General features: G+C 39.1%; 1 protein-coding gene across 17 annotated transcripts in view; it reads right to left on the bottom strand.

The window, feature by feature from the left end:
- Window positions 1-22855, bottom strand: part of DNM3 (dynamin 3) — a 571670-nt gene that overhangs the window by 345632 nt on the left and 203183 nt on the right. For all 17 annotated transcript variants that reach the window (XR_006198729.1, XR_006198730.1, XM_042924852.1 and 14 more), the window contains exons 5-10: window positions 19017-19115; window positions 18264-18424; window positions 14107-14249; window positions 10912-11047; window positions 8549-8616; window positions 5162-5300 (exon numbers count right to left, since the gene is read on the bottom strand). Coding sequence is in view for 15 of the 17 variants with exons in the window: in XM_042924852.1 (XP_042780786.1) it covers window positions 5162-5300; window positions 8549-8616; window positions 10912-11047; window positions 14107-14249; window positions 18264-18424; window positions 19017-19115 (746 nt within the window). In the remaining 2 variants the exon portion in view is untranslated. The remainder of the gene's footprint in view (window positions 1-5161; window positions 5301-8548; window positions 8617-10911; window positions 11048-14106; window positions 14250-18263; window positions 18425-19016; window positions 19116-22855) is intronic.

The following is a 22855-nucleotide window of genomic DNA, read 5'->3' as shown; positions in this document are numbered from 1 at the left end:
GGAGGGAGGGAAGGAGGGAGGGAGAGGGGGAGGGAGAGAGAGAGAGAGAGGGAGAGAGAGAGAGAGAGAGGGAGAGAGAGAGAGAGAGAGAGAATGACTATCCCAAGCAGGCTCCACATCAGTGGTGTTGAGTCCTACATGGGGCTTCAACTTAGGAACCATGAGATCATGACCTGAGCTGAAACCAAGAGTTGCACACCTAACCAACTGAGCCACCCAGGCACCCTGACATAGCTCTTTTTTAAAAGGAGTTTAGAATCAACAGGAGGAGATTATAGGTTATTTAGGTTATTTACCCAAACAAATAAATTATAAACAGCTACAATCCCATATCATAAATGCTCTGATAAAAGTAAACATAGGGTGTCAAGTGAAGCACTGAAAAGGGAGCAAGGATGGAGATCAGGGGAGGATTCAGAGGCCGTACAAGAAGATTTTTTGGGAAAATGATGATGATTGAGCTGGATCATAAAAAATAAGAGGGGATGGAAGATGAAGACAAGAGGAAAAGGAGACATTCAAAACAAAGGGAGTCACATGTGCAAATGGTAAAGGCATGAAAAACCTGTGAAAATGGTGCAAATCACTTAGAATGGCAGAAGCAAGCACAAAGTGACAACGGATAGAGCTAAAGAAGGATTCAGAGATCAGATGTGAAACTAAAAACAACCATAAATGATTTGAACTTTATTCTCAAGATATAAGGAGCCATTGCATAATTTTGAGGGAATGGGCAAAATAGATGTATTTTAGAAGGGCTACTTTCACAGCAGTGGGGAGGATGAATTTGATGGCGCCCAGACTGGAGGTGGAAAAACCAGTTAGGAGTCCTCTGGAGTAATTTAGTTTAAAAAATATCTGCGGGGACATAAGTAAGAAGAGTGTAATGGCAGCAGACTGTGGAGTAGATGGTTTCAGTAAAGAGGCTTGAGCTGAAGCTATAGATTTGAGGATCAACATTTTAAGTGGTAGGTGAGCTATGGGAGATATGATCTGGCAGGGAGAAAGGACAGTGCAAAGAGAAGAAAGCCAGGAGCAAGCTCTGTGTGACTCTAGTGTTCAGAGGCAGGAAAAGTGGATAAACTCCTGAAGGAGATGGAGGAGGGATCATGAGAAAGATGAAGAGAACTCATGAGAATGGGGTGTCAGCTTCAAAAAGAGGGTACAATACAGCACCAGGAATGAGTATGTGTTACATCTGGCAATCAGGCTTCTGGTTGATCTTTGCCATAATTACTCAATAGAGTGGTGGCATGGAAGCCACATTTTAGAGGGTTATGGATTAACCAGAGATAAGAAAATAAAGATAGCAAGCATAGACTACTTTTTTCCCCAAGAAGGTTGGACATGAATAAAAGGAGAATAAGGTAGTAAATAGGCTTTGTTATTGTTGTTACTACTTTTAACAGTAAAAGATTATTGAAAGATTGTTTTTAATGTGATGCAGAAAGTCATGAAATAGAAGAAATCAAGAAATTTTAAGAAATGGAAGAATTTAAGAATGGAAGCAATAGAAGAACCAAGAGTAAGTTCCTTAAGAGGGCAAGAGTACAGGCAGGACCCCAGCCCTGGCCAGGGAATCCACCTCAAGAGAGACAGGGACAAGGAAGGGCAGAGTTGGGAATACCAGTGAGTTTGGGAAATTAATGTTCCCATTTATAGCCCCTATTTTCTCTGTGAAATCATTACTGAAAATAAGAATGAAGTTGATGAGCAGAGTGGTTATAGGGAGAGCAAAGGAGAGAGAGAGCGAGCTGGAAAGGTAGGAGCTTGTGATAGAATATTAGGTATAAAGAAGAACTGTCCCCTCACTTCCTTCTCAATAGTACTCTTCATACCTCACTCATAAAGTAGGAACTTTCACCAACTTCTGCCCTCTTGGGGAAGTCCTATGGAAGAAGCTTCTATTATTTTCTCCAGCTCACAGTAAAAAAAAAGGGGGTGGGGGTGGGGGGAGACGTGTTGATTGATAAGATGGTGAGCACCTGTCATGCATCAGTCCTCAGCTCTCTGTTGGGTAGGGTGGGTACACTATGTCATTGCTCACATGTGGGTCTCTGACTTTTACTGGTTTACATTCCTACAGATGTAAGGCAAGCCAAAATACTCTGTATTGCTCATGGGTGCATATCTAACTCTCTCCAACACTGCAGGCTTTACGGTTTACTATTGGAAGAGGAAGTAACAAGAGGCTCCCATTTCAGCAGCAAGTCCCAGACACATTTTCTGATCTAGATTTATCAGCAGCAAAGTGGATACTAAATTTCAATCCTCATCTAAGCTCTTCTACTAATTTTCTAACTGACTTAAAACCTAGAGAGGTTGGGAAGGGAAAACCCTAGATTTAGAGTCTGAAATTTCTGAAGGATCGCCTGGTAGAACATTTGCCAATGATGACAAGGACCAGAAGAGGTCATGGAAGTATGATGCTAGTACGGAATGAATAGAGAGCCACTGGAGTCAAAGATCTCAAAGTAGCTGTTGGGTGTTGGACATGATCTCTACATGGATCTCTACTGATATCACCCAAGTTGAAGGTGAATTTAGGATGAAGAGGAAAAATGTAAGGAATGTTCTAAATATCTTGACAAATGCAAAGGAGTGACCAGGATGTGATGGTGATGGTGAATAGAAGGGAAATGCAGAGCTTGTACCACTGGGGCCTTAACTGAAGACTTTTATAGGAAGTTGAAGGCATGATGTTTGGAAGCCACAAAAGGAGAAGTAGGCAGATGTCAACCCAGATCCAGGTACTTAGATTCTTTGGGTTTGAGCCAATAAATATTCTTCACTGAAAAGAGCTGCAGGGTAAGCAATAATCTCCAGGAGAAAACGAGGTTTTAGTTAAGACAAAACATACAATGGTTTACGAAGACAGTACAGATATACAACTACCACTGATCCAGAGAGCATAATGGAAAGGGAGGTTCAAAGGATAGAGAGCAAAGAATAGAAGCCAAAAAGTGTCCAGGAACAAGCTGTCTCTTCCCATGCCATCGAGACTGACTGTTGGCTTTCCTGCAAGTTGGATACAATGGAAAACGATAAAAAAAAAAAAAAAAGATTCATACATCCCATAAACACTCTATATAACTTAAAACATAAATGTACACACATGTGGCAATCTTCTGATGTAAGGCCAAGGCCTATTCTCTGCATATGGATCTGCTGATTGGAGTTATGCATCTTCTGTCTTACATAAACCACATCCCTCATCTATGATTTCCAGTTTGGCTTTCTTTAAAGTAGCAGGAGAACCTGAAGACACTTGTGAAATAATCTGGACGCAGAGCCCGTCTAGATTTTTATAACTCCCCCACCTTCTTTCAGCATTGTCCTGCCTACACCTAGCCAACAGCAAAGCTTTTATAGCTAGCGTTTATCAAGCCTTTCCCAAGTTGTGTTTATAGAAACAAAACTCAAAGTCTTTTCTGTATTTGATCAATTCATTTACTCTTCATTTAAATTACATGATTAAAATGAGAAGTGTAACTGGCTAAACAGGCTTGAGGTCAGACACAACACAGTGGATCCTTGGAAAGAAGACAGTTTTACTGGTGGGAACAGGAGATCATGGGCAATCTAAAGAGGGGTTTTGGGCTGAGAGTGGCAATCATGTGGTTGATAGAGAAGGCAGCATCAGTTAATTCAGTGTCACTTATGAGGCGGCCAATCAGGAGAGCTTTAACTACACAGGTGGCAAGACTGACTGCATGTTGAAGTATAGGCAAGGACAAGAGGAATGTGTAGTATTATCAATGGGCTTCCAATGGGCTTCCAGTTTTCAAATGGAGAGCTGGTATAAAGTTTGGCTTTTTTTCTTCTCCATGTACGTCCTCTTCCCTTTCCTCAGTCCCTTAAGTCCTAAGGCTTTCCCCGTTTTGGAGAAAAGGAAGTAGGATATTAAGGAACAATGTGGAAGAATAGCAAGAGGTCTAGAGAAAAAGTCTGAATCTCAGAGCCACTTCTGGGCCCCAAGCTACGCCCCCCTTTTCTCCTTTTCTTCTAGCATTGGCATCCAGGGATTCAGCTGGCCCTCCTCTTTCCCTACTTACATCTTTCTTCATCCGAATTTTTGTCAGGTAACTAGAAACCAAATTCATATTCATCTACGGTCTCTGTCCCTCTCATCCCCTCTCTCTTCCCACTGGTTGTTCAGGGAGGGTACTCACAGTAACCATACAGAAAGGGAAGGGAACTCTCTATACTTTGAAGAAATTATCATAAGTACCAGTGTTAACTGCCATGGGGCCAGGCCTGCCCTACCCTAATCATCATCTCTAACTCCCTTACATTTTCTAACACAAGGTACCCCTTTCATGCTCTCATGGAATGGATGGAATCCAGCACAATTCCTCCACGTTCCTCAGTGAGGAGTCCCCTGGCGAAGAGTGTCTCCCTCACCATTCTACATCATAGATTCAATAAATATCACAAGGTAGAGAATATTGGATGCTACTAAAATGGCCATTTATAGATTAGCCACCATTTACTGAGCACTTGCTATGGTTAATCAATGTGCAAAGTGCCCCATGGGTTTGAGGCATCATCTTGTTTAATTCTCATGGAGGTGGTAGTATTATTATCATCACCCTCATTTCACAAATAAATTAACAAGACTATAAGGGATTAAGTATGATACTCAAGGTCACATAGAAAGTAAATAGCAGAGCCAGGATCTGAATCTAGGCATCTGGACCTCAGAGCCTAAGGTCTTAACTACTATGCCACATTGCTGCTTCCCAGAATGTCCAGGTTCAAGTGGTATTCATTTACAATTTAGAAGAATTTTTTCATTGATATACACAATGTCAATAATTCCCTTCCCTGGCATTATCCCCATCTACACACGGTAAGAAAAATTAGAGCATTCACCTAATTATTCTAAAGTGATGTTTACCTGTTTAAGACAACGAGGAAGAAAATAGCTGACTTAAATATACTCTTCCTGGCTTCGGCAACCCTATCGGACATGGGTGATAGAAGACAATATCTCTGCCAATCAATCATGAAAGCAATTCCCACTCAGTACTTTTCACATTCCTTCCTCTTGGACAAACACAACGAAGTGAGGGTCAGGAAAAGAGAGGCACGTAGCAGGATAGGAAAGATGGGTAAACCAAATAGTTACTTGTTGGAAAGTTAAGTAATTCAAACTTACTTTTTTGGTACACTTCTTGACGGTATTGATTAATTCTTGTATTACCAGATCTACACTCTTCAAGGATGGTCCTTTAAGCTTTACAATTTGTTTTTTGACTATTGCTTCAAATGCCATGTCTGGAGTAAACAACCCCGTCCTGAATGTAAGGAATAAAGCAGCACATTAGATTTTTTAAATTGAGTAATATCCAGTACTTTTTTTAAAAAGGTTTCAATTGGCATGCCACCTAAAGCAAGCATGTAATGCCCAACTTTGAAAGTTACATAGTGATTTATTCTATAGACAGTATCATTTGTAATAACATGTTCAATACTACAATTCCTTAATAAATCCCAATCTATAGATGACTAGCATTACCTAAAATCAGTTTCCAAAATGTTTTCATGGACTCTAATAATACGACTTCTAACACTTGACTGTAATTTGTCTCATCTCACAGTTTCACAAAAATAAAAAGCACTGCTACAATAAAAATGGTCCTAAATTTACATTTCTATTCCTAAAGTATTCCAAAAGCAACCCTCTCTTGCCCTTCAGAGAGCAGAAAATAATCCTCACTTTGTGAATGCTGAAATGGTAGCGTTCCTGACTATGCAATCTATTGTTCCTAGGAGAGCTGTATTATAGTGAGCTCAGTGGTTCCCAGTCTGAGGTCCTGGGGTGCTAGAGGAAAAGGAAGACAGTTAAGTGGAACTAACTTTGGGACACAGAATGCCTAAATCATGAATTTACAAAAATAACAAACGATAACCAAAATAGCAAGTATCTTTTCACTTAGCTGGAATTAATTCAAATTGGTGTCCTAACAATGCTTTTCTCATGCTCGTCTCACTTCTTCTTTGATTAACTTCTCCTCCTTGACCACTCAGTTCTGTGGTACCTCTTTTGGGAAATTTAACACTTCCCCTTACAGCAGCTTTATACTGCCCCTCCTAACCATTTACTTAGCACCCTATGTTCGCCTCTATTTCTAACTGTAGTGATCATACTATACAGTAATTTGAAATCTCTCCACGTTGGACATAGAATAAAATCCACACCGTTTGGTCTAATATTAAACATTTCCCCCGTCTGACCCTGATTTTCCATTGCAGTTATTTGCCTCCACCCTTTCATGCACCCTAGGTTCCAGCCAAACCCAACCATTTGCCTTTCCACAAACATATTCATACCAACGTTTCCTGTCTTTGCCTTCGTCCGTGATGTTCATTTCACCCTCCCCACAATTTCAGCCTGTCCCGAATCCCACCTGTGCTTCAAAGCCCAGATCAAAAGCAACCACTTCCTACAGCTCGCCTTCTCCAGTCCTTCCACTGACAAGGCCTTCCTTCTCTGAACCCCAGCATCCCATTTGGCACTGCAGTGGTCTGAGCACACACAGTCCCATTACCACACGGGTAGGCAGGGCATTAATGCATTTATCTTTGTTTGCCCCACAAGGGCTGTCTTCTTCCCTTGCTCGCCATCGGCACACGGCGCTTGCAGAACAAAGAAGGACCCACAGGTCTGCAGTGGACAAAGATGGCTTCTATTCAAATGTCTAACAGAATCAACTGGAAACAAAACTTGTCAAATGAAGTGTATTTAAGAGGCTAAATAATCATGCCATCAGTGTGTCTTATTCTCAGGACACTGTGTACTTCTTATCATCCTATAGGCAAATTAACTCCAGAATAATAACAATCTCTCCTTTTGGTATGTAAGTAAATCAGAAATTTTCAAAACGGAATTACTGAGCTTTTGCAGTTACATTCAACAGAAATGTATGTGGTAAGGAGTTTGGGGGTTTTCGTTTTGTTTTATTTATTTTGAGAGAGACAGAGCACATGCGTGCACACAGGGGAGGGGAAGAGAGAGACAGACAGACAGACAGACAGACACTGTCCCAAGTGGGCTCCACGCTGAAAGCGCAGAGCCCAACATAGGGCTCAGTCTCACTACCATGAGATCATGGATGACCTGAGCCGAAATCAAGAGCTGGACACTTAACCAACCGAGCCACCCAGGCGCCCCTGGTAAGGAGTTTTAAAAGCCAAGTAAAAGTACTATGTCTTACTTTTACAGTAAAGTAAGTATAAAAATACTTCATGACCCAAAACATGTGATTTGGTTTCACTGCACCTAGCAGATTGACATTTTCGGATACCAGCTCTGCCCAGCTCAAGAGTAAGACATAGTTTCTATACCAAATGCATTCTAGATTTGAGGGAGACAGAATAGAGTTAATAGGGAACTTAGAAATCCTGTTGATAGTAACAGAAAAATACTGGATTTGGTTATAGAATGTTTTCTCCCTTTTACTTTGTGAATGCATATTTACCTATCCTATTTGCAACTTTTAGAGCAGATGTCTGAATTTTAAAATGATAAATAATTCAAATGTCATAACTCCTTTTACATGTACACTCAGCGTCAAGCTTTGCCCTCTCAGGCTCTGTTCCCAAAATAGTCTCAACTCAGCCCTGTGGCAGAAGCTGAGATACAGCTGCCAATAGACAGGGGACACCTGCTTCACAGGAGATAATCTATGAAGTAGGCGTCCTAAGTTCAATACCTTAAATTCAGGACACTTACTATATGTGCCATTAAATTTTGTTTAGCCTTCTGTACATAAGCTCAAGAAAGGTGTGTTTTGAGTTTCTTTAAAGAAACTAAATGAGAATAATCCCGTTGCATACGAGGGAAACTTCCACACAAGGTACAAGCTCTACTCCCAGCCTCAGATCCCACCATGCTCCTGTCTACATCCCTGACTCCAGTCAAAACGCAGGCCCTCTGCTCCATAACTCCACACTGCGCTTTACCACCTCTATGCCTCTGTTCACAATACTCCTCCCACTTTCAGTACTTTCTTTAATCCTCCTGCCTCGACAACCTCCATACTCTCAGGTTTTACACACACTCACGTGTAAACACACAGCACACCGTTGCCTGTTGAAATCATTCTTGTTCTCTAAACAGGCAAGGTTCCACTCAAAAGTCACCACTCTTCATTAATCTTTCCCAATCTTACTCTACAGCTCCAGCCGAAATGTATCTGTCCTGTCTCTGTGTACCTAACGATTACTTCTGAGCATGTCAGGACTCCTTCCCCAACATGCCAGGCTCTGGAGAACAAGATCTTGCTCGGTAAAATCCCTGTGCAGAGCACAGTGCTGTGAGTGCAGAAAGCGTTTCTGCTTTTTTAACTGAAAAGTCTTCTTTTGTGAGTATGACAATACAGGAAATTAGCACGAAACTCAAACTAGAGTGTCTTGTTTCTTACTCCCACCTCTGTATTCTACTCTGCTCAGATGATGAAAAGCCTACTTCACTAGCCATTTATAAACATTAATTTTCTCTTAGTAGCTTGAACTGAAGACAAGGGAAATGTGAATTACTTGCCTGATACCATGTATGTTTTTGATTGCATAGCTTATTTCTCTTCGTAATTCTTTCTCATTGAACTCCATCTGCAGAAGCAAAATGAGCCACAGTTAAAACACTTAATTCCTTTGAATAATAATATTGTTGAATATTAAAATATGAGGATAACTTGACTTAGTTATTAATAAATGGATACTATGTCTTTCCTAACCTAAACCCAGATGGTCAAAACATCTGTTTATATAAAGTTCAAGGCAACGTAGAACATTGGAGATTTCTGAGAGTTTTAGTGCAGTGGATTTTAACTCTCTTATAGATAGGAGTACTATGCATAAAAGATGCCTTCTGCACATAAATCTGGCCATTCATTTGAAATATACAATACTTCATTCTTTTGCTGAATGTAGTAAATGTATTCACAGACAAATGCATAAATAAGTGTCACCTGACATGCAACAGCAGTCCAGCTGTGCTGAGATTAACAATGGCTGTCTTTTCTCCCTGGCCATTTTAACCACCTGCATTCAAGGCCTCTTTACAAGAGGAAATTAATAATGTTTTACCAATCCAATGCAGGACAGATTGCTGCATAAAATTTCCCAGAAGCTTTAGGTACTTTAAATTTACTTGGAATTAGGATCAAAGTGTCATGGAGCTTAGCCCTAAAAGGGATATCAGAGCACATTTGGTTCAGCCTTTTACTTCTCAGATTTAGCTTCCCCAGCCTGTCTATCCATTTCCCCCCTCACACTTTATACCACAGAACGATCAATTGCTTTAGTTCCCTACCCACACCCTGTGGCCCACAGCTCAGCCTTTACCGTTCCTCCCTTCTGTCTGGAACAATTCCAGCCCCGAACCTTCTCCTGCTTCACTAGTTGCTCATCCTTCTAAACTCAGCTCAGAAGCCAGGCTCCGTCATGCACTCACGCAGGGATTCAGGTCCGTAGGCTGTGTTTCCATAGCACCTTGTACTGAAGTTTATCACTTTACTTAGCACATTTTAACGAAACTATTTACCCATTTCCCTCCCACACCAAGATATAAGCACCCTCCTCTGTATGTGAAGCAAGGAGCATAGTCTCTAAAACTATCCAGCTGCCTATTGGGCAATCCAAACTAAACATATCCAAAATAAAATTCTTGGTTCATACCTCTACACAAACTCAGCTTTTATTCAGTTTCCCTCATCAGATGGGCACTAACATTTGCTGTTGTGCAAGCCAAAACCTTAGGGGTCATCCTGAATCTTCTCTTTCTTGCATCCCCCATATCAATCCAAGCCCTACTGACCCTACCACCAAAATCACAAATCCATCCACTTCTCTCTATCCTCTCTTCTGGAGCATTTTGACTATGAAGCTAAGAAGATTAAGTTTCAGGGCTTGTCTCTTGCATAAGCACCTTCCAAGACCCTGTGCCTGTGTATTTATAATTTTGTATTCTTCTTCTTCAACATCCCCCCCCAAAAAAACTGTATAAACGTTAGGCCCCACAGAAAGTGGATTCCTCCCGCTCTGGCCGTACTGGTGAACTTACCTTACTTGTCTCCCTGAATCAACTCTTGCCCCTTTACAATCCAGCCTGCAAAGCATTCCTTTCAAAATCATCAACCAAATAGGGTCACACCTTTTCTTAAAACTCTCCCCTAATTTCTCACTGTTAAATGTAAATGCCTCACTGCAACCTGGAAGGCCCTACGTAAACTGGGAGCTTCCTTCCTCTGAATCCGTGGCATACCCGCTCCCCTTCCTCAGCTCTGCCCGAGCTTCATCTATTCCTTACCCACTGTACAGACGCTTGCTTTAGGGCCTCATCCTCGGCTGCTTGCCTTGAATGACCCTTTTCCCCGAGATCCTTACAGCTGACCTCTTCATGCCATTCTGATCATGCTTTCAGTGTCCCCTACTCAGAGAGACCTTGCCTGAAACATCCCATCAAAAGTGGCTCACCCAACCCCTCTCTCTAACATTATGTTACATAATAACACTTGATGTTTTCTTACCTTGCCTATCTGTAAAAATTTTCTGCCACTCCCCACTAGACAGTGCCTCTGTCTTGATCACTGGCACCAAAAATTTTGGCACAGAATAGGTGCTCAAGAAATATTTTTAAATTAGACAACAAACAAATATCATAGGAACTCAATTAGTACTTGTTGAAATAAGTTGAAATGTTGCTAGATTCCATTAAATACAATCAGAACCATCAGTAAGAAAATACTTCTGTCCTAAATTTCATCACCTGAGTATGGAGATTTTTGTTCAAAAAAGCTCTCTTAGTCCCATATCACTCACATAACATTTTACGAATAGTTATATAGAATAGAACATGGAAACGAAATGAAGTGAAAGGGAAAAAAAATAATATTTGGTACAAACCTTTACTATCTCAAAAGGAAAGCGTTCATGGAAAATACGGTTAATTTTAGCCCCTCCTGAGAGCTCCAGCGTATCTACTTGATCCCCTGACCCTTCAATTCTCTTCTCGAAGTCCACAGCAAATTGCTGAACCATCCTATAATTGTAAAAGAGAAATAAATTCAAGTTAAAGTTATAAGGCTTTGCATTTCTCATTCCAATTTGCTGTGGTTATCCCTTAGAGTCCTTTTCCTAGTGTTCTTAGTGGCACCTACTGGCAGAATGATCCCTGCACTCAAAAATGTAACTATATGAAATACATGCTATCAAAATTTATTTTAGGTGTATAATTAAAATATATCTTAAATATCTATGTCATTAGATGCATTCTGTCCAATTAGCTGAAATCATAAAATGGTATTTAAAAATACTTAAAATAAGTATACTTAAAATACTTAAAAATACTTAAAATAAGAATTTAAGTTAAACAATAAAACTTCGCACAGAAGAATCAAAATGAATCACACTCACCTAATGTCCTAACTGCTCCAGCTGAGCCCCCTCATTACTCTGTGAGCTACTCTCTTCCCCGCCCCCAGGATCACAGACCTCTCGAAGCCAGAACAATGCAAATTTGTGACCACCATCCCCTCCACAACTAGCTCTAGCCTTGTTTTTCAATGATTCCCCACATTTTAATAATAAAAGTAGAACTCCTGAAGTCATCACCCAAGATTCTCCGTGGTCTGACCCTGGAGCTCCATCTCTCACTACTAATCCGCATTCACCTCTAAGCCAATCATAAAGAAGCAATTGGCAGCTGCCTACATGCACCACGTCTCTGTGCTTCTACACCTGTTTTCCTTTCTGCTCAGAATACCATTTTCTCTGCCGCTTGCTTCCTTGCCTGGCTTGTTTTTCTGTCCCTCAAGACTCAGGTCAAGCATCATTGTTTAGGAAAACTTCCATGACCCTATCCACCACCCCTCCTCACTGCCATCAGACGAAGGGCCTCTCCTCTGTTTCTTCAGCTTATTTTCAGCATAGTGCTTAGCAGAGAACATCACCACTGTTCCCTTATCAGTCTCTCTCCTAAGGGCAAGGACCATGCATTTCATTTATCTCTCCCTTCTCAATACATGAGAGGTACTCAATAACTTCAATGAAGGAATGAATTAAGGTGGTTGGTAAAAAACAAAGAAATATAGGGAGAAAATAACCACTTATATTTGTGATTATGAAACTAATTTTGATATACTAGTACTACTTCCAAATTTAAAATTTCATAGGAAAAAATTCAAACCATCTAAAACTCGTACTTTTTATTCTCTTTTAACGAAATCCTGGATAAATTAAAATTGCAAATTATTCAGGCCAAAAAATTCAGAATGTAATTTGATGTAGCTATGTTTACACATACGCCAACATTGCCAATGTTAAGCTAATTTTTAACCACCTGAGAAGGTATAGACATGACACATGCACTGAAACCTTGGGAAATTTTAGAAAATTTACCTCCGGCCACTCCTTTCCTCATACCCTACACTCCAGCCCCCTGGCCCACTAAAACAAACCATACCGAGTTCACACTGTTCTCTGGTCCTCCTCTTCCACCTGACAAACTCTTCCCATACACCAGTGTCTCATTAAAGTATCTTGTTCTCTGTGAACTCACAACCTTCCTCACCTGTAACTGCTTCCTCATCTGGGCTCCCTTAACATTTTATACTTACCAGAAACATGGCATTTATCAGATTTTAACACAGTTAGTTGCTTATAGATCTGTTTCCCTTTTTCTATTGTGGCCTCTTCTTGAGGGCAAAAGTCTTTCCAGTAGGTATCAGAGAATCAGACACCAAGTGAAACACAAAGAGATGAGAGGAAAGCAAGAAGAGAGGTAGGCAGAAAGGGGAGAACGAAAGGAGAAAGGGAGAGAGGAAGGAACTGATTAGCTCCCTACAAGGGAAGAATCTAGATGTAGAAAAGTCTGTAATCTGAGTCCAATGGAGTCAGAGGCAAGACCAGCATTTGTAAGGAGAATAGTTTCAGGTGGATGTTAAGATAATGACCTATGGCTTACACAGAAATAGCTTTCTTTTCTCTGTAACTTGAAGAGTTTTTATAGGAGCTTAACCAAAGCCAGGAATAAAAAAAAAAAAAAAAAAAACTAGGAAAGAGTTGAATCCACTCTTTCCTCTGTACGATCCTATAATATTTTTAAATAGGGAAACATAGAATGTTGCATTAAAATTTTACTTAAATAATTTGAGCATTTAGAAATATCTCTACAAAGACAGGAATTATGTCATGAATTTTAAACATCAAATGAAGGGGGGGGGTGTATCTTGATCAAGCCTGCACAGGAAGAAGGGGGCCATAAGAGGTGGCAAGCATTATCTTTGTAAATGGACTTAGGATGTTCTAGAATGTCAGCTGGGCAGGAAGTCTTCTGGTCGAGAGGAACCTGACCTAAGTTGCAGCACAGGAATAAAAAGGCAGGTGAGGCTAGGAAGGGCCAAAAAAGAGAATAAAGATAAAAGGCACAGGAGCTGGCAATTCTCTCACAACTCTGCTGCACCACCTGAGACCTCTCAGGGATAAACCTAGTAATCCAAGGGTAAGATGGAAAGATCATGAAGGAGTAAAAAGATACTTGGCAGTTTTCACATTTGTATTTTTAAACAGCTACATTAAAATCATAACCGAAAAGGAAAAAGAAATCTAAATGTGCCCTTATTGTCCATACTTTATTATTAAAGCCTTAGTTCTCATTCCACTGAAAAATGAACACGGATAAATCACGTGAAATGACTAAAATAATAAAAAGATAATAAGTACGAGTGACATCAATAGAAACAGTTGTACAATACAAATGACATTTTCAACAGGACCTGTGTCCACTTCTAAAGACTAAGAGGAAAAACGCTGCTGAGTTATCATTATTGGTTTTACTCATTTTTGGAATCCAGTTATAAAAGTACAATGAAATTGGACATGGGGATGAATAATTGGTAAATTTATAGTAAGAGAGGAAGATCCACAATTATTCTTCAAGACCACATAAAGACCTAAGGCCCATTGTCTAACATGCACCAAGTGTCATATACTTGCTTCTTCTGTTACACCTAGAAAATAGCATGACAAACAGACTGAGGCAAGAGCAAACTGAAGAAATTAGTTTCAAATGCTGAACAAGGGAAGGGAAAGGTGACTCACTGCAACAACGCTTTGGTCTTCCTGGTGGGGTCTTCGGGCTTGAAGTTTTTATGGGCTTCCACTTCATGTTCAATGGAGAGCAACTGTCCCTGTAGTTTGTTCCTGAAGTTCGGCAGGGTATCTCGAATGTGGTTGGTAAGTTGCTAAATAAAACAAAACAAAATCGTACAGATATAACATATTAAAGATTAGCTCATGAGATAAAAATTGACCTTTACTGTTTCCCTAATCATTCAAAACTTAGAAATCAATTACGTATATACACTTGAGACTAACTCTGTAGGTAAATAATGAGAAGAAGCTCCAGTTTTCTCCTCCATGGCCTCAAGGACATGCTCAAAATGCCTTCAGTTGGAGTCACTCACTTGGGCTACCTCTTTATGCCTGGAAACACCCTTGTTAAAATGCACACAATGTTAATAATGAGGCTGCCTAATAACATTTTTGCATGAATTAATATATCAGATGGAACCTTAAGTTAGAATTTAGTTAGAAATGAAGGAATTGAAGACTTCTAGGTGCTGCTGGATGTTTTCAGGACCATACTGGTGGAACTCATAGGTACCTGTCAGTTGTTAACTTCTAAACTCTGCAGCTCAGACAGTGTTTCCTCTTGCCCTGCCTTTAGCGCCAGTGCAGTGGTGGGTGTTCAGGGGCTTCTGCCTTTAGCGGTTTGCACATTAAAGCTCCATGACTAGCAAAGGAAAGCTCTCTCTGCTGCTGCTGCTGCTGCTATCTCTACCTAACCATCCACTTGGTTTCGCCGCTGAAGGTCATCTGCTGGCACCTCCAGCTCAGCAGGGTGAAAAATTCTCTGAGAGATTGTCTATGAGTACATGATTAACTAAGAAAAAAGCTTAATTAGGAAAAAAGAAAATTAATTAAGAAAAAAGGGCACCTGGGTGGTTAAGTCGGTTAAGCATCTAACTCTTAGATTTTGGCCCAGGTCATTATCTCATGGTCGTGAGATTAAGCCCCACATGGGGCTCTGTGCTGGGTGTGGGGCCTGCTTAAGATTCTCTCTTCCTTTTCCTCTCCCCTTCCCCCACTCATGTGCACCCACGTTCGCTCACTCTCTCTCTCTCAAAAAAAAAAAAAAATGTGGGGTATAAACCCAGATTGGCTAGCTCTCTGCCTCATGTTCTTTCTATTACAATGCAGTTAAGCAAAAATCTGAATTAAAAGAAAAGAAAAAAAGATAATCTTCTTGAATCAGTTAATAAACTTGGAATTAAAAGAAAAAGAGAATGTAAACTTCACAGAAATGCAGGAAAAAGACTAATAAATTAAAAGTAAGAGGAATTGGGGAGCCTGGGTGGCTCAGTCAGTTGGGTGTCCAATTTTGGCTCAGGTTATGATTTCACATTTTGTGAGTTTGAGCCCCACTTTGGGCTCTCTGCGAGGAGTCTGCTTTGGCCCCTCTGTCTCCCTCTCTTTCTGCCTTGCCTCTCTCTCTTTTTCTCTCAAAAAAAAACAAAAAACAAAACAAAACAAAAAAAAAAACATTAAAAAAAGTAAGGGGAATAAATATTCCCAGACTGACTGAAGAAACCATCTTAATCATTTTTTATGTTTATCTGAGGTTACTATACTTATTTAATTGTTGACAGTTCGTAACTATATTATACCTTTGGGCACAGTATGATGTATGTTATTACCCAGCATATGCTATTGTTATAGCTCTGAAGCAGAATGTAGAGGACTGCATTCCCAGTAGCAACATCACAAACCCCCAAGTCTAAAAGTAACAGTAACCATGAGAAACCAGTAGCCACCTGTCTGCCATGTGAGTGGTAAATGATAAAAACACATGGTTTCCACTTTTTGCTTCTTAGATATCTCAACAGCAAAGCAACACTGTGGACCACTCTTAGATTCCTAAAAAACTTCTTTCCTTGGCTTTTGTGGCCCTAGATCCTAACATTTATGGATGTACCTTCTCCATCTCCGTTGCCAAGTCATCTCCCTCCACCAGACCTGTAAATACCAACATTCCTCAAATCTGATTCCTAATCTTCTTTGTTCACACTCTGTTCTTTCCTAAAGGAATCTTATTCCACCCATAGCTTTAATAAATATCCAAACACCTGTGACTACCAAGGTGTTATCTACAGACCAGACTTTTTATTTTTGCTATAGGCATATGTATTAGACCATGGACTTTACTTCTCTTAGATGTGTCAATGACACCTCAACCCCAGCATGTCTGAAATCAAGCACCTAATCTTCCTTTCAGAGCTCTCCATCTTGGAGACATCATAACAACCTGGGAACTTGGAAGTTATCTTTGACTTCATCTCTCTATCACTCACCAAAGCTAATCTACCACCAAGTTCTTGATTTTCCTAAACATTTCTCAATTCTGCTTTTTTCATCTTCACTGGCCCTAACCAAGACCAAGCTACTATCATTTCTCATTTTGACTCCTAACTTCTCATGTCTAGTCTTGATCTTCCTACCTGCAGCTTCCATGATCATTGTTAATCCACAAATACAACTGTGTAATTTGCCTATTCAGATGTCTTAAATGACTCCCTACTGCTCTTAGGATAAGAACAAAAATCTTTAACTTGCCTACAAACATTACAGGATCCAGCCTCTGCCTACTTCTCCAAATTCATCTCTTATAACTCACTCCCTCATTCTCTGCCCTCCAGCCATAATGACATTCAATTCCTCAAAAGTGTCATGTTCTGTTCCAGTTTTTCACCATAGAAACTGTTCCCCAGGGCCCAAGGTACTGGTGCACACAGTGAATCAGCCATAAAAGTATCCTATTTTCAAACAGTTTGAAGATCCCTGAAGCAGTAAAAAAGAAGGTGATTATCCAAGAAATGAGAGATCTTCAGTACAAAATTCATTCAGTTTTCAGTCATCCAGAATCCAATTATGTCATAATTTAGGGGTCATTTGTAAAACAAAATGGCCAATCATATTCTTTCTATTTTTCTAGTATTCACAACCTAATTTATTTCCAACCTTATCTTCCTAATCATCCTAATGATTTTTCTCTAAGATTTTTTTCAGTTTATTTGTGTTTTTCATAGATAAATCCAGGCGTGACAGTAATAATCTAAAGAGAGTTTTACCAATACTAAATATATTTGTGGACTATTAGGGTTTTTGCATGACAAACTAATGTTCTTTCTCTAAAATACATTCATTCATATTTGTTAAATGACACAAGCACAGCACCACCTCATGGCTTCTAAATACTCATCTACCCGTAAGTAAAAAGCACAAATTTTACATTAGTCTATGTTATGTCACAAAAAATAGAAGTATACCATTGCCTGTTTTTTTTTTTTTTTTTCCCAAAACTTGTTCAATTGTTTTGCCTAAACGGTTCAGGTCCAATGTCACAAGTAGCCTGCTATTGTGTTAGTCTCTACTGACACCTTCTAGGAGCAAACAATCAGAACATGCAATAATGACTTGATTAATTGACTGTTAAAACTCATAAATAAAAGTTAAAGCATATCTTATAATTCTGTTGGTGAGAACAGCTACTCACCATTTGGTCAATGTAATCAAAACTCAGGGAGGAAGACCTGCACTCACTAAGGATGATGCTTAACTTCCCCAGGAGATGGAGAATATATGGGAAAAAAAAAGTAAAAAGTAAATGTACTGAGGTTTTATGGAAGAAGTATGTAAGTGCATGGAATGTTGGAAGATGGGGACCCAAGTCTATCTGTGCAGAGAAAGGGGTTAATCTGGAAAAACTTCTTAGATGAATGGAGATCAATGAGCTTACAAGGATTTCTAACTTAGGGAAATCTAAGCTAACTATTACATGTTGACATTTTGAAACCAGATCCCAACAAATCAACCTTTCAGAAATATACAAGTTTAATTTCTTAAGATAACTACATATTGTGAGTAAAATGGGCGCTGATGTATACCCTTGTTTACTGTTCCTAAATAAGTATATACTTCTGTTTTGAGCAGTATTATCTGAATAACATTAAAGCAGATTCTACTCACTGAGAACAGTAGGAGTGTGGAACTAAATATTCACATTCGTTTTTTAATTCATATCATTTAAGCTGAATGTTTTATTTTGGAAAAAAAATGAATATTAAAATGAAATACAAATTCTAATAGTGACTTACATATTTCATAATTGTTCTTGTTGCTTGAGAAAACATTTTTACCTGATTAAGGACCTTCTGCAGGTGTGGGGTCCCCATCCTATCAGCAATATGTCTGTAAGCTGGGTGTGAGAGGAAAAATTTCCTTTCCGCCAACATGGCAGCCTTAATGTCCTTCTTCCCATCTATGTCCTTCTGGCTTCTGTTTACCACCCCCACGTAACCTGAAACACAACACATACAATGGGGTTTGGAATACTTTTTGTTGTTTATTCTGGGAGGATTTCAAGGCTCTTGAAGAGGCTGAATAAGCCAGGCAAAATTATTTTTAAGGACTGAAGAATTGAACCCTTTACGAACTCAGTTTGAGACACCAGTATTTAACAAAGGCTGATTCGTGTGGCTAATGATAATTTCTTAGCATTAACACAATAATGTCTTTTGCCCTTAAAAGCTCTGTACATTTTAATACAGTGTGTCTCTTAGCAGTTTTGTCATATGGCGGGCAAGTAAATAAGTCACACTTAAAACAGAACAGTATATATTTATGCAGTCTATGATGAATATTTATACCCCCCTTCAAACCCTTCCTTTTCCTGTTTTCCTATTCCTATTATTTTAAGAAATAGTTCTCCTATTGGATCATTTTTAATATATCACTTGGGAACATTATGCCACTCCATAAAAAGTATAACTAATCATGAATACATTATTCCTCACAACTGTGAAGGCATAAAGCCAAGCTTTGCATTGGTTTCCCAATCATTTCTCTGCTACATCATCAAAGCAAATCCTGTATAGGACACAGTACATTACCCCTGCGAAGAGGCAGAAGCTTGTTCTCCAGAACATCCCTGGCATCTGTTCCTTCATCCATAAGATCCAATTTGGTGATGACTCCAATGGTTCTTAAACCTGTATCACAAACCAACCCACTTTATTACACAGTATGCAGAAGACTAACAAATTTTAGAGACATATATGTCCCAAGACTAAATGCAAGGTACTCATATTTCTGGTCCTTTTCCTGTTCCTCTCTCTTATTTTGTTTTCTGATCCACTGCTATCCCAGTCTGGTAAATTTTGATGTGATGAGCAGGAGAGTTTTAAAATTACCCATCCAAGGGGCACCTGGGTGGCTCAGTTGGTTAAGCATCCAACTCTTGGTTTGGGCTCAGGTCATGCATGATCTCACAGTTTGTGAGTTCGAGCCCTGAATAACAGGCTCTGCGCTGGTGGCACAAAGCTTGCTTGGGATTCTCTCTCTCTCTCTCTCTCTCTCTCTCTCTCTCTCTCTCTCTGTCTTCTTCTCTCTGCCCCTCCCTGTATCTCAAAAATAAATAAACATTTAAGATAAAATAAAATAAAACCACCCATTCATAATATCACCACAATAATTTTAAATATATGAGTTTATTTTTGTACCATGTATATATGGAAATTATACATTTAAAATTTTCCTCCAAGGTCCTGCACATGATATGGGTGCTTTAATTTTTTTATGTATTACTTTACTGAAAACAAACAAGTAGGGTACACATGGACCAATGAAGAGAGTATATCATAAATCAAAGCTTATTATTGATCCATTTCTGAGCACTTGACACACAAATTATAAGAAAATTAGGTATAGGATAGTGTCATCACTAAAAATAAAGTTTCAAGTCTCACAGCATTCCCTGTTCCTCAGAAAAAAAAAAAAATGACTTAACGGAAAGAAGACCAAACTAGGAATCCTGAGGCTTGGATTCTAGTCTCAAGGAAAGTCATTTAAGTCATTTAACTCTCTTCTCTGGGTCTCAGTTTTCTTCATCTATAATATAAAGAGTTGGAAACTACAATTTCCAAGGTATAGAATAAAATAATGTGGGGTGCCTGGGTGGCTCAGTCGGTTAAGCGGCCGACTTCAGCTCAGGTCATGATCTCGTGGTCCGTGAGGGCTGTGAGTTCGAGCCCCGCGTCGGGCTCTGTGCTGACAGCTCAGAGCCTGGAGCCTGTTTCAGATTCTGTGTCTCCCTCTCTCTGACCCTCCCCTGTTCATGCTCTGTCTCTCTCTGTCTCAAAAATAAATAAATGTTAAAAAAAAAAAAATTAAAAAAAAAATAATGTAATAAAATAATGTAAAAACCTAAACATTTTACGTAGCACACCAGATACATTGTCTTTGCCCATTGCTCCCTTCACTAGATAAAATAAACAATATTTGCCTAGTGATTCAAATCTTTAAGTGCATTCTTTGGACTCCCAGTTAAACATGATAAAGTGAACACACACCTTTATCTTTTTACCTGAAAGCACTCTAAAATGGCTAATATTTATTAGGTCAGCTATGGTTTTACATGCTTTATATGTCTTAAATCATTTACTCTAAAAAAAATCATTTAATCTTAAAAAGGACTCCAACTACTATTTTTTTAAGATGAGGAAACTAAGGCAGGAAGAGATTAAGTAACTTTCTCAAGGTCATACATGGGTCTAGGCATCCAGAACCCATGCAATATACTGCCTCTCACAATAAAAAGAATTTTAAAAATAAAAAAGGTTTAAAACAAGAAAGTAAAAAAAAAAATGGGAGAGAACTGAAGAAAAATTTTGAAAATGGAAACCCAGCAGGATGACTGCTAACTAACTTAACAGACTAGCCTAAGAGGAAAACTGCATCCAAGAAAGCCAATGACAGGAGAAGCCCAGAAGCAGGATAATTTACATCACAGCCTCTCAGAAAGGTTCAGGGAAACGAATAGCTCTGACAATAATGGAGAGCAGTGGTGGCAGCTGAGGCTGAAAACAAGAGCTCTGGATGAAAGCAGTAAGATTTCCATGGATAACACAGCTAAAAGCCACCCTGGTCCATCTTGGCAGGAGAGTGCAGATTTACTCTCTGGAAACACTGAACTATGGAAAACTGAACTAATGGGCACCTGGCCCAGTTCGAGGGCGTCAGGTATTAAAAGAGGGTGATTAAAGTGAAATTCCACATACTGAATGGCGAGACCTCTCTCCTCAGTCCAGTTTAGGAAAAAGCTGGATGGCAGAATTTAACCCCCCAAGCAGGAAACTGGAACAACTCGGTCTGGGGAAATTTACCATTCTAAGAGGAAAACATAGATATTGAAATTCAGAGGAACTCTGATCAAGACAGCCCAATAAATCATCCTACTGCAAAGCCTCTAACTCCTTTGGCCAAGCACACCCACAGAGAGTGGGTGGCCAAGCACACCCAATCACCTAGTACTATTTCACTTTTGAATACAAATCAGTAAGTGTAGGCTACCATCTGTCATAATACAAATTTATTATATTATTGACTATTCTCCTTACACTGTACTTTTCATTCATGTGACTTACTTATTTTACCATTCTGTGATATATATAATTGTAGAATCGCTATGTTGTACACCTGAAACTAATATAATATTGTATGTCAACTATGCTTTGATAAAAAATAAATATTAAAAAAAATAATTTTATTTATTTTTTAAAAAAATTTTTTTTAACGTTTATTTATTTTTGAGACAGAGACAGAGCATGAACAGGGGAGGGGCAGAGAGAGAGGGAGACACAGAATCTGAAACAGGCTCCAGGCTCTGAGCTGTCAGCACAGAGCCTGACGCGGGGCTCAAACTCACGGACCGTGAGATCATGACCTGAGCCGAAGTCGGACGCTTAACCGACCGAGCCACCCAGGTGCCCCTAAAAAAAATAATTTTAAACGTGAGTGGATAGCAAGGAGAGTCTTTGAGACCAAAACAAACAAAAGTTGTAAAACAGAACAGGAGAAAACAAAGATAATGCAAAACATGGAAGAAAACTTTATTATTTTTATTAATATCCTCAGAAAGAAAGGAGAGGTCATTGTATTCATTGAATAAGAACAGAATGTCATAAAAGGAAACATTCAAACAAACGAAAGAGATTCTCAGTAACTAAAAGTATGAGTAGAAATTTTAAAAAATGTTAGTCACATGGTTGGAGTACCTAGTTAGAAACTCTTCCAGAAAACAAAAGAAATAGAAGTAAATAATAGAAAAAGAAAAACTTCTTTAAAACTAGAGAAATAATCCAGAAGATCCAATATCTGAATAATTGGCATTCCAGAAAAACAGAGAAGATGAAACAGAAATAATTGGTGGGGTGGGGACATACAATTGAAGAAAATATCTTATAAGTAAAAGATGAAATTATGCATTGAATGAACCCATCAAGTGTCCAACACAATATGAAAAACACACACAATACGGCATATCAGTATAAGATTTCAAATGCTGGCAACAAATGAAATATGCTAATAAGCTCATAATGAACTTAAGGTGAGAGCATGACAAAAGAAAGTTTGGGAATTATTACAGCATCCGACTTCCCAGCAACAAATTGGAAACTAAAACTCAATAGAGTGTTGTTTCCAAAATTCTGAGGGTAAAATTATTCTAGCCTGGAATTCTAAACTATCAATAAATGTGACAGTAGAAAAAGATATTTTCAGACTTGCAGAATATCAAAATATTTTACTTCCCTTTCTCTTTTTCTTTGGAAACTACTAAAAGGTGTGGTCCACCAAACATGGGAAACAAACTGACAGAGAAGTAAAGAGATCTAGGAAGGAAGAAATATAATATAACCAAGAAAAGAAGGGACTTTTCAGGATGGTGTGGATC

This window comes from Panthera leo, chromosome F3 (assembly GCF_018350215.1).
Source record: "Panthera leo isolate Ple1 chromosome F3, P.leo_Ple1_pat1.1, whole genome shotgun sequence".
Lineage (NCBI taxonomy): Eukaryota > Metazoa > Chordata > Mammalia > Carnivora > Felidae > Panthera > Panthera leo.
The sequence above is the reverse complement of the archived record's forward strand: the minus strand, read 5'-3'. Positions and strand labels throughout refer to the sequence as shown.